This window comes from Ptychodera flava, chromosome 2 (genome assembly GCF_041260155.1).
Source record: "Ptychodera flava strain L36383 chromosome 2, AS_Pfla_20210202, whole genome shotgun sequence".
In the NCBI taxonomy this organism is placed as follows: Eukaryota; Metazoa; Hemichordata; class Enteropneusta; family Ptychoderidae; genus Ptychodera; species Ptychodera flava.
In genome coordinates this window covers 12352920-12366137 of record NC_091929.1, presented here as the reverse complement: position 1 = coordinate 12366137, position 13218 = coordinate 12352920, and the positions used below count along the sequence as shown (strand labels likewise).

Genomic DNA, 13218 nt, shown 5'->3' with positions numbered 1-13218 from the left:
CGCGGTCTGTCACATACGGCGGCCAGATAAAAGATGTTTAGTCATGCCAACAGCTGTTCCTGGTCGCTAAATCACCGACATCAGTCGGTGTCGTAGTGAAGGACCAGAAAAAGCCCGTGGATTGGCTCGTAGCCGAACTGTGGCGGTGACCCTTTACCCGAGCGCGTTCGATATACGCCACAAGTACCGCTGAGATATCACAGCTAATTCGGTACCATCGACAGGAAAAAATACACGAATCGGGAGCTATTAATTCAAATATCTTAACTATGCTAATATGAATGCACTCTGCCAGTTCAACACAGGATGCACAAGAGGGCAATAAAGCACACATTGGGAAAATACGCGGAAATAAAAAATGAGCTCTGCGCGGCCGCGACTGATTTAAGTTTATTTTTGAGAATTTGTCGTCGGACTCACACTGAAAAAACTAACATCAACAGGACGCAGAGATACTAATCTTTCAAACAATGTAAACATTGCAGGATAAATCATAGAAATACATGTATTGGGCCCTATAGCGGTTCAGAAATCAATCATCTTTTGCTGTTGTCTTCAATGGGTACATTGTACACCAAGTTGTACAGTGTGTTTTGGTAGCCATGGTTCTCAAATTGTAGCACCATGGTTACCAACTAATGAAGCACTCTAAATATTAGTGGCAATCGATGGTTGTCCCCGTGAAACTGTTTTTTGTTTTGCATTGACACGGGTCTCAATGTGTATCGACGGTACTTAAACCACAGTCCCTCCTCCTTCCACACCGAGTACAACGGCAATCAGCACATAAAAACTCCACTTCTAAACTTCACACTTTGCCTGACAAAAAGTACTATGTTCATTAACTTCACAGACCCGGAATATGAGACTGAGAGTGCCCTACCTTTGCAAGATGCTGACGAAGGAACGCCTCGTGTTGAGACATTGCGTCAATTTTTATACTCGTCTGACCCTATGAAACCACAGTAATGGCGTGACATAATTTTTATATATAGACCGACCAAGTCGTGACCTTTCCCCTCAAAGATGTTTGTGGTCACATGATACAGCCTCTTTCACAGACTACGTTGCGCTGGGACCGGTACATGTCGTCGATGCAGAAGAGAAAACAGACAGGTAAAGTTATCAAAATGCGTATTTCTGCTATAGATCACGGCTGATGATGATGGTGATGATGACGATGACGACTGATGATGACGATGTTTTCAAGTTAACAGAAGCCGATGAAATACAACCTTTTTCCTCCTTCGTACTGAAACGCTTTGGTTAAAGGGTTAACTTCTTATTCTACTCCCCAAAGAATGTGAAAACACCCACTATTTAGTTTGTGAACTTAGCGTCTATATGTTTCAAATGCATCGTTATAGACTAGAAGTCACTTTTCAGCGATAACAACGCAGTCTACACACGTACGGTCTGGTTGACAAGCTAAACACTTCGAATATAAACATACTTTCGGAAGTGGAACAATGAGTTAGGGTTGACATTCGAAACAAAACAGTGAGAAAATTATCAAACCTTAGCATTAATTGCCCTTCAAATAATTCAGTTGGTCGTCAGTTCACATTTTTAAATTTAAGGACCAAGTTTAGTTTTTCACACTCAACCCTGGACAAAACACAGTCACAATCAACTTGATCATTATTCTCATGATTCCCTTAATTCAAATACTTGGAGACTAAAACACCATTTATACTTAAAGAATTTAAATGAGAAATTATCAACTTGATCCTCAGTTCATCTGTGCGATTATTTTAAGACTGCTGTAGATTAAATAATTACCTAATTTCTGTAATATCGAAATCCTAAATCCATTTTTAAATAAAAACTTAACACGCTACATTACTTCAACGTATAGTTAATTTGATGTGATATATTTTGTAGAAAAATGTTGTGGCTTTCAGGTAATGACAAACTCAGAGTCACCATCACTTGCCCTTCACTTTTTTAAGACGAGATTCAGCAAGGTATTTGTAAGTTTTGTAAGTTTTGAATGTTACATATAGGATTATACACAAAGTACGTCCCTGTATTGACGCGGGCGTAGTATGTGAGTACGATTCATCCAATTCACTGAATCCGAGTCTATACAGGGCGCATTTTGTGTTCAACTCCTTTATCATACACCTTTCTTCAAATATCATTTTAGGTGAAGTTTGTTTAAGATGGGGGAGATGTGGCTTGGCTTAATAGTAGTACGTAATGACTGAATAAATTTGCTACAAGTTTTAGAAGCTTGTGTACGACTAAAATTACCACATTTCTGTGCACGTGCAACAAGTGGAAGGTGTATATACTAAATGTTTACGTTTCCCTAATTTTGTTTTTAAAGATATAATAATTACACATATTTTTGTTTATTGTTTTAATGTGTTGTGTGTTATAAATGGCTTTAGGAAAATAATTGCAAAGGCAATATTATCGTCATTTTACATCATCAGGTCAGAGGTCATAGTGACAAACAAAACATGCACCGTGTCACTCTTTTTTGGACTCCGCTTACTGTAAAAGTACAGAATGTTATAGTACAAGCACAAAACAGAGGATGACTTGTACTTGCATTAAGTGAGTAAATCATAACCATCATGGCAAGGGTGATCGTATCCATGTTTCATTAATGTTGGAAGTGAAAATACAAAACTTGTCCTACCGAAAAAAGTGTGAACTGAGGACGAACTGAATAATTTAAAGACTATGCAGCTTTTCAGTATGGGAGGATCAAGGCTTTAAGTATAACATTGTCTTCTGTAAACTTAAATAAATCATCATCGGCATCGCCATCATCATTGTCATAATCAGCCCTGATCTATAGTAGAAATACGCATTTGATAATATTACGCGTCTGGTTTCTCTACTGCATCGACCACAGCACAAGGCATGCAGTCTGTGAAAGAGGCTGTATCCTGTGACCACGAACATCATTCAGGGCAAAGGTTACGACTTGATCGTTCGATTATAAAAATTATATCACGCCATACCTGGAATGAAATACCACTCGAAAAACTGAGCAGTGAATTTACATATTTGATAAGAGCGGATGTTGTCAACACGGCAGACCACACACCTCGCCGCTAGAAGTGGTTTATCCCCATTGAAAAACCAAAAGTAAAATGAAATTCAATTTCATGTGTAAGGATACAATATTTATTCGGTACGCGGGAAAATCTTATAGTTTTGGCTTCAGGATTATTTTTAAATTTATAAACAATCTCGGCCTTGGCACTCAGTGCAATTACGGCGATATACAGACCAACCTTCCACGTATGAGTTTGGGGTCACGGAGGTCTTGAGCCAGAACAATAATCCAGAAAGGTTACAGATACTTCATGCCAAATATAGAATTTTTACGGCCTTGCAAATGCAAACGACGCTGTGGTTTAAGTTAGGCGACCGACTCTGGTTACTCATTTCCGAGTTTCGATGTTGTCGACCTGAATCATACATGTCTTGCAGCATGCCTGTAAATAGGGGTCGTTCGTACCACAGGCACTTGAACCACAATAAAGAAAGAATGATTATCACAACCTACAAACGTCTCCAGTCTAATATGTTCGCCCCATGCCGACGCTCAGAACGAAGGTCACCAACATAATTATCGTCGTGCCTGACTAATGTTAGCGGGCCCTATAAATGAAGTATAGGGCGTTCGAAAGTGGCAAAAGTGGCAAAAGTACAATAACGAAAATGAGCGGTCAGACGACAGGCATGACGTCAACATAGTCGTCGTATGAGACGTGTTGGCTAATCATCAGCCACGCTTGGCAGGTCTGCCAATCGGGTCAAGTGTGAATTTTCCTCGACCGTATTGGGGCAATTTTTCACTTGTTTATCAAACACATTTGGCGAATTTACGGTCTTACAGCGGTATTAAGAAGAATTACCCGTAAGTCGCATATATATATATATATATATATATATATATATATATATATATATATATATATATATATATATATATATATATATATATATATATATATATATATATATATGGCTAGACGTGAAAACTAATATTTCGTTGTTTTTGCCCTGTAGCAGTATTTAATTCAAGAAGTAATTTTCGTGATTGCACTGTTGCTAAATGTGTTGGATTTGTATTTTTGAATGACGGTTGATGGACTCTGCCATCGACTCTATGGATTACACAGTGCGTACGTTGGTACAGTCGTTCACATGGTTGAGAGCGACTGCTGCTTCGAACGTACCCATACTTCATACATATGGCCCGCTAAGGCTGTGTTCACAAGCACTTCTGGAGGGGCGGGAGATTGAGAGGGCTTAAAAAATTTATAACATGCCAGGGGGATCTGAAAAAAAAAATTGACATTGCAAATGGGAGATTAAAAATTTGAATATTAAATTCGTTTCCAAATACCTTCTGGCACTTTCATTTCCTGCAATTTTCATTTTCGGCGCGCCCTCCGGGTGCAAGTTTTAGGATATGTTAGGTTGCTTGAAAATATCAAGGGTATGTTGTGGGAGGGCACTTGATAAATTTTTGGACCTTAAAAGGGGATGTAAAATATGTGATGGTTGTCAATTTAAACTATAAAGTTTGGCTAATTTTAGGGTGGTTTTGTTTTGTTTATCAACTGCAGATTCTTGTTCTTCTCCCCGAAGCGCCGAAGCGTGATAAATTGAATTCAAGTGCGGACTAGAATTCATTTGTCATCACTCATAATGATAAGTACGGTGATTAGAACAAAAATATAGTTGATTGGCCAAAAGGTACATCTGATGCCCCCTTTATACAAATATGTCAATTGGTCCAGTTATCCGGACAGGTGGGGGACGTCATCCTGTTTTCAAACCTTTCTTATGTGATCGCAAAAGGAACAATTGTTTATCGAGAAACTTGTTACAGCTTAATAGTAATTATTTAACAACACTTAAATATATACGCACATACTTATATATTACAAATGACACGATAAGAACTAATTTAGGATAATTGAAGTAATACAGATTTAATCTGCAAATGTAACCTCATCTGCTTTTGTTTTTAGTTACACACTTTTTTATGATCAATTTGTGTTATCACAACATTCAGCTATATGGCACCTAACACTTTTGAGAAATTTTATTTTTATTTTTATTGTATTTTATTTTATTTAGTCCATCATCCAACGGGCGCTAGCCCATTTACAGGATTAGGTACCCATAACCCACTACCCCAGTGGAGCACTTAGGAGTGAAGTGCCTTGCTCAAGGGCACAACACCGAGCTAGAGTCTCGAATTCACCGTCCTCTGACTTTGTTAGCCGCTTTATCAACCACGTACACATAATTCTGTTACAATTAAATAATTATTTTTAAAAGCTCACAGCAGAGCACAATGAAAAGAAAGACAAATATTCTTAGGTACCTAACTCCGGAAAGGTACTGCTGACCTGCACTGGTTTGCTCTGACCTTAAAACCGCCTGCTGCTACCACGACAGATTGAAAACATATGAGAGATCGCATCCTTCTGTTGTGCGGTTACACATTATAGAAATAACGGGCGACGCGCTGACCATTACACTGTAAAGTCAAGTGTTAAAGGATAGAACACAATTAAACGCCTTTTTGTAACACTTTTTGAACGCGTCTAGACGTTCAGAAATTTAACACTACGTGTTCAACCAACGTTCAATTTTTTAACACACGTGTGCAGATTTTGAACGCTACGTGTTCATCAGACATTATATTGAACACCACAGTGTTCCATATCTGAACACACGTTGCACATGAAATGTGTTCAAAAAATTGAACGCATTTACGCGTTCAAAGGGCTGTAACACTTTTTGAACGCATGGACGCCGTTCAACGATAAGTGTGTTAAAGGCTAGAACACATAATGCGCGCTTGTTGAACACCTTTAATTTTGGGCGTTCAGGGGGTGTTCAAGCCTTGAAATAACATTACAGACCACTGATATACAGTAAAATTATTTTATTCTAAAAATACACAAAACATTTCTAGAGTAAATACAATAATTTACTGTAAAGTGGGCAAATAAACATTGCCAATTTGTATGTAAAGTTTGTCATAGGAAACTACCAACGGTGTTAACACCCTCCTATCAAAAGCATAAGCAATAAAAATCCCCATGAACACTGTAGATCGTTTTAAAAAATATGAACAAAGTAATGACAAAACAGGTTTTACTTAAATATTGTGGATTACGTTTTAAGGTTCATACTTGTTTAAAATGTACAAAAAATCATCTGAAAAAGCTCAAAATTTGGCTTACTTATTGTGTTGAAAACACATATATGTATGGAATGCATACTTCATTGTTGTAAGATGGTTTCTTAAAGACATTTCCTCTTGTATAGACAATTGTAAATTTTGAAGAAAAAAAGTTAGTCAAGGCTTCTCTAGTGCACATGGTATATAGTTGTCCACATTAAAGTAAACACAACATGTCAAGTTGTCAAAGTGTCACAGTAAGGCACAACATGCAGAAAGTGGGGAAAATTGGTCCTTGGCAGGGTAAAACCTTTTTCCTTGTCCAACAAAGTCCTTCATGAACAAAAAAGCTTTGTTTGTTTGTAATATCTTTAAATAAACAATGAAATAAATCGGTGACATTTCAAAAATCTACTCAAAAATTAAAACATATTCGTAAAGACCTTTCAAATTCTGGTGTACCTTGCTATTAATTTTTATACAAATGTTTTACCAAAAATTGTAAAATTCACCCTTAAAATAAAAAAATGTAGATTTCATCATAACGTATATATATCACATCCTGGTAATCCCTCATATCTTAAAAATGTCTGAAATGTCTTTAATTTCTCAAAAATACAAAGTTCCAAATTTCTGCATAATTTGAACAATCTGAAAAAGGCTATCAGTAGAGATCTATGTCTCAAATATCAAAGCTGTTCAATTAGTAGTTTTGAAGAAGATTTTTAAAGATTCTTAGACCAAAAATGACGAAAATTGCCATGAAATATACAAATTTGAATATTTCATCACAACTAGCAAAAATTTGACTAGGGTCATTCTTAGGGACATGTTTACCAAATATTGAAGACGTCAGTAAAAGAGAAGAAGATTTTGCCAAAAATAGCAAATTAGCATCAAAAATATAAATTTGCATAGTTCATCATAATTTGAACATATGTGATTAGGGTTATCCCTGGAGACTTGTAATCCAAATATTAAAGAATTCGTACAGGCTGTTTTGAAGAAAAACTTTGGGATGTACAAATTTGAGGGCAATGCTACACATCCACCTATTTAGCTGACAGCAAAGCTAAACACCAGTTGCTAAGAACAAGAGACGTGTTGAGCTACAATACAAAATTCTCTTAGGTTTGGTAGCATGCTATGATCAACTAAATGTTAAAAGGGCATAAGCTTCCAAAGACGTGAAGTCTCCTTTATCAGATGCAAGGGGGAATGAAAAATTGAAGCAGAAAGTGACAAAAAATTCAGAGTGAAAATTTCAGAAAATTCAGTAATTCTGTCAGAGTGGACATTTTATTACTCTGAATTTTCTGTCGCTTTCAGCTATTATTTTTCATTCCACCCTTGCATCTGATAAAGGAGACTACACGTCTGTGAAAGCTTATCCTCCGGCAACATTTAGTTGATCATAGCATGCTACCAAAGCTTAGATTAATTCAGAAAAAAATTCAGAAACTTATCAAAATTCAGTTACTGACCCTCGGAAGTTTAAATCTACATTAGAGATGAACTGAGGTTCTCAAGCTTGTTTCCAGACAGCTACCTGTACACTAATCTTCTTCATTATCTGTACCGCCAGCTTCTGTAACAACTCTTCGATTTTCAGTTATATCCAACTTTTTACATCCTGAAAAAATGCAACAATAGGTAATATGGCGAGATGAGACTTTAAATGAAAGACAAGGAGCTGATTAGGTTAAGGAAAAGGGGATACTTTCATATACAGTGCCTCTTTTCAATACTGTTACAAAATATTGGCTTCTTCTTGTCATCAACTGATTAAAATAAAAAAGCCAATCTCTCCTATGCTGAAACAATACATTGTATACTCTACAATGTTTAATTGATGTTTTACATGCGATTGTCTCTACTAAAAGACATGTGTCAGCTGTGATTACGCAGCGGTACTATGCAAGGCGTATCGATCGCGCTCAGGTCAAGGGTTATCGCTACAGTTGTGTTGCAATGACCCTTGACCCGAGTGAGATCGATCGATAGGCCATGGCCAAAGTACCACTGCGTATTCACAGCTTGTTGTTGGTATACCAGCCACTAAAAGAAAAAAGGTTTCTTCACGTAGTTAAGCCATTTCAAAGTACAATACGATTAATTTCGAAGGATATTAATACAGATGCTTCAAAATCTAATACCTTTAACTATTTTGGAGAGAAAACTTACCCTTTCTGGTCTTGCTTCAGCACGATCACGACTTCAGGGTGCGCTTACAAGAAAAATGTCGCAACTTCCGTTTTGATGCATCATGGGATAGGAAAAAGCACCAAACTTGAACACCAAGTGTTTAGAAATAGAACGCCTCTTGCACGCCGATGTTAAAATTAAAACGTTCATGATGGTTTTCTGATTTTCTTTTCAAAATTTCAAAATTTCAACTCGTAATAAACGTATAAAATTATTTTGTATACTTTCTTTTTTAGAAAAAACATGCTTTCAGCAATTTTAGACTGGAAATATTTTTTCATTTAGTGTGAATTCGTTACACCAAAATCCGTGTACGTTTGCCGGACAGCGAGGCAGTAGTAAATTTAATATAGCCATTGTAAAGTAAAAAAAAACCCAAAAGATTGGTAATTGTTTCACAGTATTGTAAAATTTCTGTGATGCTGAGTTTTTGAACACTTGAAGGAGATGGTTGTTAACACTACGTGTTCAGGTTTAGAACACCATTGTTAATAATATGAACACTAGTGTTAACAATATGAACACTAGCCGTTCAAATTTGAACACCGACACGTACATTTTGAACGCGTAAAGACGCGTCTAGCGTCCGCTATTTTTACAGTGTAACGTTATTTATGGGCAAGGGCGAGAGGAAAGCCAAAAATTAACGGGCGAGGCTTTCCTCGAGCCCGCACCCATAAATAAACGTTAATGGTCAGTGCGGAGTATGTTATTTCAATTATATTATCAACGAACCGGAGATAACCGTCAAAATTTGCGAAAATTTTCGGAGCGAACGACAACTGGGCCCAAGAACTGAGAGGACGCGACACACTGTCACGCGCGCTGTAAAAAATTGGCAAATCTGGAAATATTTTCAGAAAAAAATCTCAACCTCGCCCACAAGTGCTCTATTTTATTTTGTGATTGATTATGATTTACGTTTGAGCTGTAAAGTTACGATACTTTGAGTTGTTAATCTAATTATTCATATTCACGGGCATATAAACAGACCATTACTGTGTATTTGTGGTCAGTCACGTGGTTCAGCTCGACCGATCAAAATGCGACAAACAGGGCATGGTAATATAATTACTCATTTTATTCACTAACGAAACGGCACAGAAAGCGTTCCTCTATACTTATATCGTTATCTCTCAATGCTTCCCTGTTTCTTACTCCCGCACCACCTTTGGCCCACATTCACACTTTGACCCATATTTTGTAGAAGTGGTTTACGAGCGTAAATTCGTGTCATATCTGATTTCAAAATCAGCTTCCCACGATTTTTCTAGCCGACACTAAAACTGAAGTGACTCTACATGATGGGATAAACCTGGGTGAAATTCATCGCCAACATTAATATCCAAAAAGGACGTTCAAGGTATACTCACAGGTTTTTTTTTTACCTTGTGAATTTTATTAGCAAGTCATTTCTATCTGCAAAATATCTCACAAACTCAACGTTTGTAATGCAGTGTTTTTAACCTGCAATCCATGACCCGATGGCCGTGTTGTTGGTGTCATTGTACTCATGACATAAGAGTGGAGTAGAAAATCTCAGACTGAAATGTGCTAAAATCGCCGCCATCCAATTTGGGGCGTCTTGTAAATATTGAGACGAGGCAAACTTAACACAACCGAGCTGAACCGAGCAAAAACGACCCAAAAACGACCCAAACCATTGTGAAAACGATTTGAAATGAGCCAAACTTAGGTTCGAAAAGCTGCGATACGCAGTAAGATCGACTGAAACTTTACCAAGAAAATTATTTCCGTACTCTTTGTATGAAGCAAAGATACATCCAGATGCACCATTGACAATAGAGAAGTTAAGGGGCTCCTCGCTATTCTGCGCCATGCACATGCGCGTGCATTAAAGCAATTGAAAAGTTTTAATACTCAATCGTACTAATGCTTACTCGCACAACGGATAAAAAGTTTGAAACTCGTATGCGAACCAAATGTTAATAAGTAAGTCCATTCTGACAACACATAAACACAAAGGCAATTGGAAGGGCACCGAGGGTGCTCACCAATGTGATGTGACCGGTAAGTATGATGGTATTGTCGATCACTTTGTAGCGTGTCGGCATCGGCAAGGCTGGTATTCCGTTGTTGAAGGGGTGTAAGAAAGACTTTAGGCAGCGAGTACTATAATCTAAAATGCGACTTTAATCTACTGTACACTATGCTACAGTACACATGCTGATGTCTAGCTTGTGACGAGCTGGAGAGACTAACTAGTATGCACGTGGGTCAAGACAGACATACATGCCCTCATGAATAGTAATTACAGCTCATGAATAATAATGACATGGCACTATGTCACATTCCTCCCTCCTTATTTGAGCTGATGTGCAGCGTCTAAGAAACAGATATCCAATTGGGTGGCGGAATCTTATAATTAAATAATACAAAAGACTCCCTAAGTTGCTGTGAATAGTGACAATCGACCAATGAGATATAACCTTTCGAGCATGCTGCAGATCAGTCTACATCACTAGTACGGTAAAATCATTCAGAAAATCAGCAAAAATTGGAATAAAATAACACACTGCTAATGCTACTGAATCTAAAACAAAGTGCACGGCAATACACTACTGTCCAAGTCGGGTACAGCCCCCAACAAGGCAGAACAGCAATGTCCTCTATCTTGGTGTATGTTCGCTTGGCGCAAACAGTACGGAAGTACGTTTCCGGGCCAACTTTCCGTCGATCTTACGGCCGATCACGTCTTTTCGATTCTAATTTGGGTCTTTTTTAGATCGTTCCACAACTGTATGGATCGTTTTCTTCATTTAGGGTCATTTTTGGGAGTTGAGGTCGTTGCGATCGTCCCTATGTATACAAACGCCCTTCAATTGCCAGTTTTATATAAGGAAGACGTAAGAAATCCTGTACTAAATTAATTTAACCCTTATCACAACCTAAAAATTCGACAAAGTTTTAGCTTCCTGGAACAACAACAAACATAAACCATTCAGACGTATGGCTTAAATGTTGTGTTGTAACGACACTGCCATAAAAGGACATTAAATGTCGGAAGTGGAAGGAGACAAACTAACAATGTTTTGGTTAATATTACGTACATTTTTCACGCTTACTTAAAAGCACTTTTAGGTATGGAGATCGAATTAGAGCCGTTCACAACGGCGATTCTCTACCTGTGACTACGTTCTACTATGTCCATGATTTCTACGCACAGGTTTCTACGCAGAAATGTTTTATTCCGTGCAATAACATTTAATAACACATGAAGATCGGATAAGATCACGATTTAAAGCCGGCCCTCGGACTGGTGCTTACGACGGTAATATTGATGATACCCTCGCCTTCGTCTCAGGCATCATCAATATATTACCCCATCCCTTGGGCGGCCAAAATATCGTTATCTTGCTCTTGCTATGATGTGCAATTATTTAACATTTCATATTAAAATTCACTTATGTTCGGTCTTCTTGAAATCGAGAACAAAAATGTCATTTCTGAATAAGTTTGCAATCCAATGGGACGTTGCTGAGGTCAAACTGCACCTTGAATGTGTTGAAGAGAATTTGGAGGTGTTCAAAAATAAACGTGTGTGGCGGGGGCTCAATGCAAGGTAGTATGCCTTGTTTATGGTGGACTCTCAGGACTCAGAGTCGGACACGGACGCGTTCGTGTCGAGAAACCCATCCGCTGTCTATGCATGATGAACGGGGTCAAATACAGAGGGTTAGCGCTAAAATATGTTTAAAACCAGAAGGTAGCACGTTAAATGTTAAGTATCTTCACTGGCTGGTAACGACTTATGACGAAAGGAGGAAACTAGTTAGCCCTAGAGGCAAAGACCTGCGCTATATCGCAATCGCGATAATTGAATCCAGAATAATTTTGTCGGAAATGTTGTGTGAAAAAAAACGGTCAAAAGCGGTAGGGATTCTGAATATTTCCGGTGAAAATCATGAACTTGACAAGACAAATTTGTCATTACCAACTAAAGGACAAGTATACATGAAAGATACTGTACCATACTATCAAATGATTTTTGGTATACTTGTTTTACTGAGTGTGCTCTCTTTTCCGAAGAGTGCCGACCATACATCCTTCGGTAATTTCCGGATTTTCGCCAATTTTTAAGCGAAAGTATGTTCGGCAAAGTTTGTGTTGTTGTTGTCATGTGGTGCTGAGCGGAATTGGCGTGCTGGCGAAAACGGGAATGTTTTGAGCTTCGGGAAAGTGAGTTTTACCATTTTAAAAATTCCTCTCACATTTTTATGAATATATAATGAGTGTGTTTGAACCAAATTTGAAAGTCTTTTATCGATACTGTCTGGTTTTACTCAATGGTTTACGGTCAGTCATATCGTCTTTTAAAAGTTGGTCATGGAAGAACGTGTTTATGAAACTGCTGGCGTGTTATGTTTTAATTTGCGTGAAGCAGTGTTTCTGCTCCGAGAGCTCATAAAGTAAGTATGGTTGCTACGCGACTGGCAGCACGATGCCATCTCGTCGTACTTTTCGCATAATCTCGTGCAATTATCAACCACGAACCAAGTCTCCAAAAAATCTAACACCTGTGAAGCTCATTTTAATATGAAAAGGCCATAGTCTACCGAGACGACCATGAACAAAAGGCATGCCGCGTTGCTAGTCTGTCTTTCTATTTGTCTGTGATTTCAGTGCACATCAAGAAACAGAGCAACTTGCTTTTTTGGAAAGGCATGTGATCAAGATTTCGTCGACCTAAAATGGCATAATATCACTTTCTCGACGTTAGGAAAATGGTCTCCTGCCGTCATCAAATAAATTCCAACCGTCGGTCCCCCCATATATATTATAGCAAACAGCATTACAATATTTCAGATACTGGGTGACTT

At 37.9% G+C, this 13218-nt stretch overlaps 2 protein-coding genes and 1 long non-coding RNA gene across 3 annotated transcripts in view; all 3 read right to left on the bottom strand.

Annotated features, from left to right (window-relative positions):
• LOC139114654 (caspase-3-like) overlaps positions 1 to 973 on the bottom strand; it is a 29675-nt gene extending 28702 nt beyond the window's left edge. Inside the window, exon 1 of the mRNA XM_070676502.1 lies at positions 884 to 973. Coding sequence (XP_070532603.1) covers positions 884 to 925 — 42 coding nt within the window. The 5' untranslated portion in view covers positions 926 to 973. The remainder of the gene's footprint in view (positions 1 to 883) is intronic.
• LOC139114700 (uncharacterized) overlaps positions 1 to 13218 on the bottom strand; it is a 426568-nt gene that overhangs the window by 165317 nt on the left and 248033 nt on the right. The window lies entirely within an intron of this gene.
• LOC139114652 (uncharacterized) lies at positions 5918 to 8968 on the bottom strand. Its single transcript, XR_011547921.1, has 2 exons — positions 8357 to 8968; positions 5918 to 7805 (listed from the first exon to the last, which is right to left on the bottom strand). It is a non-coding gene; the product is annotated as an uncharacterized lncRNA (long non-coding RNA).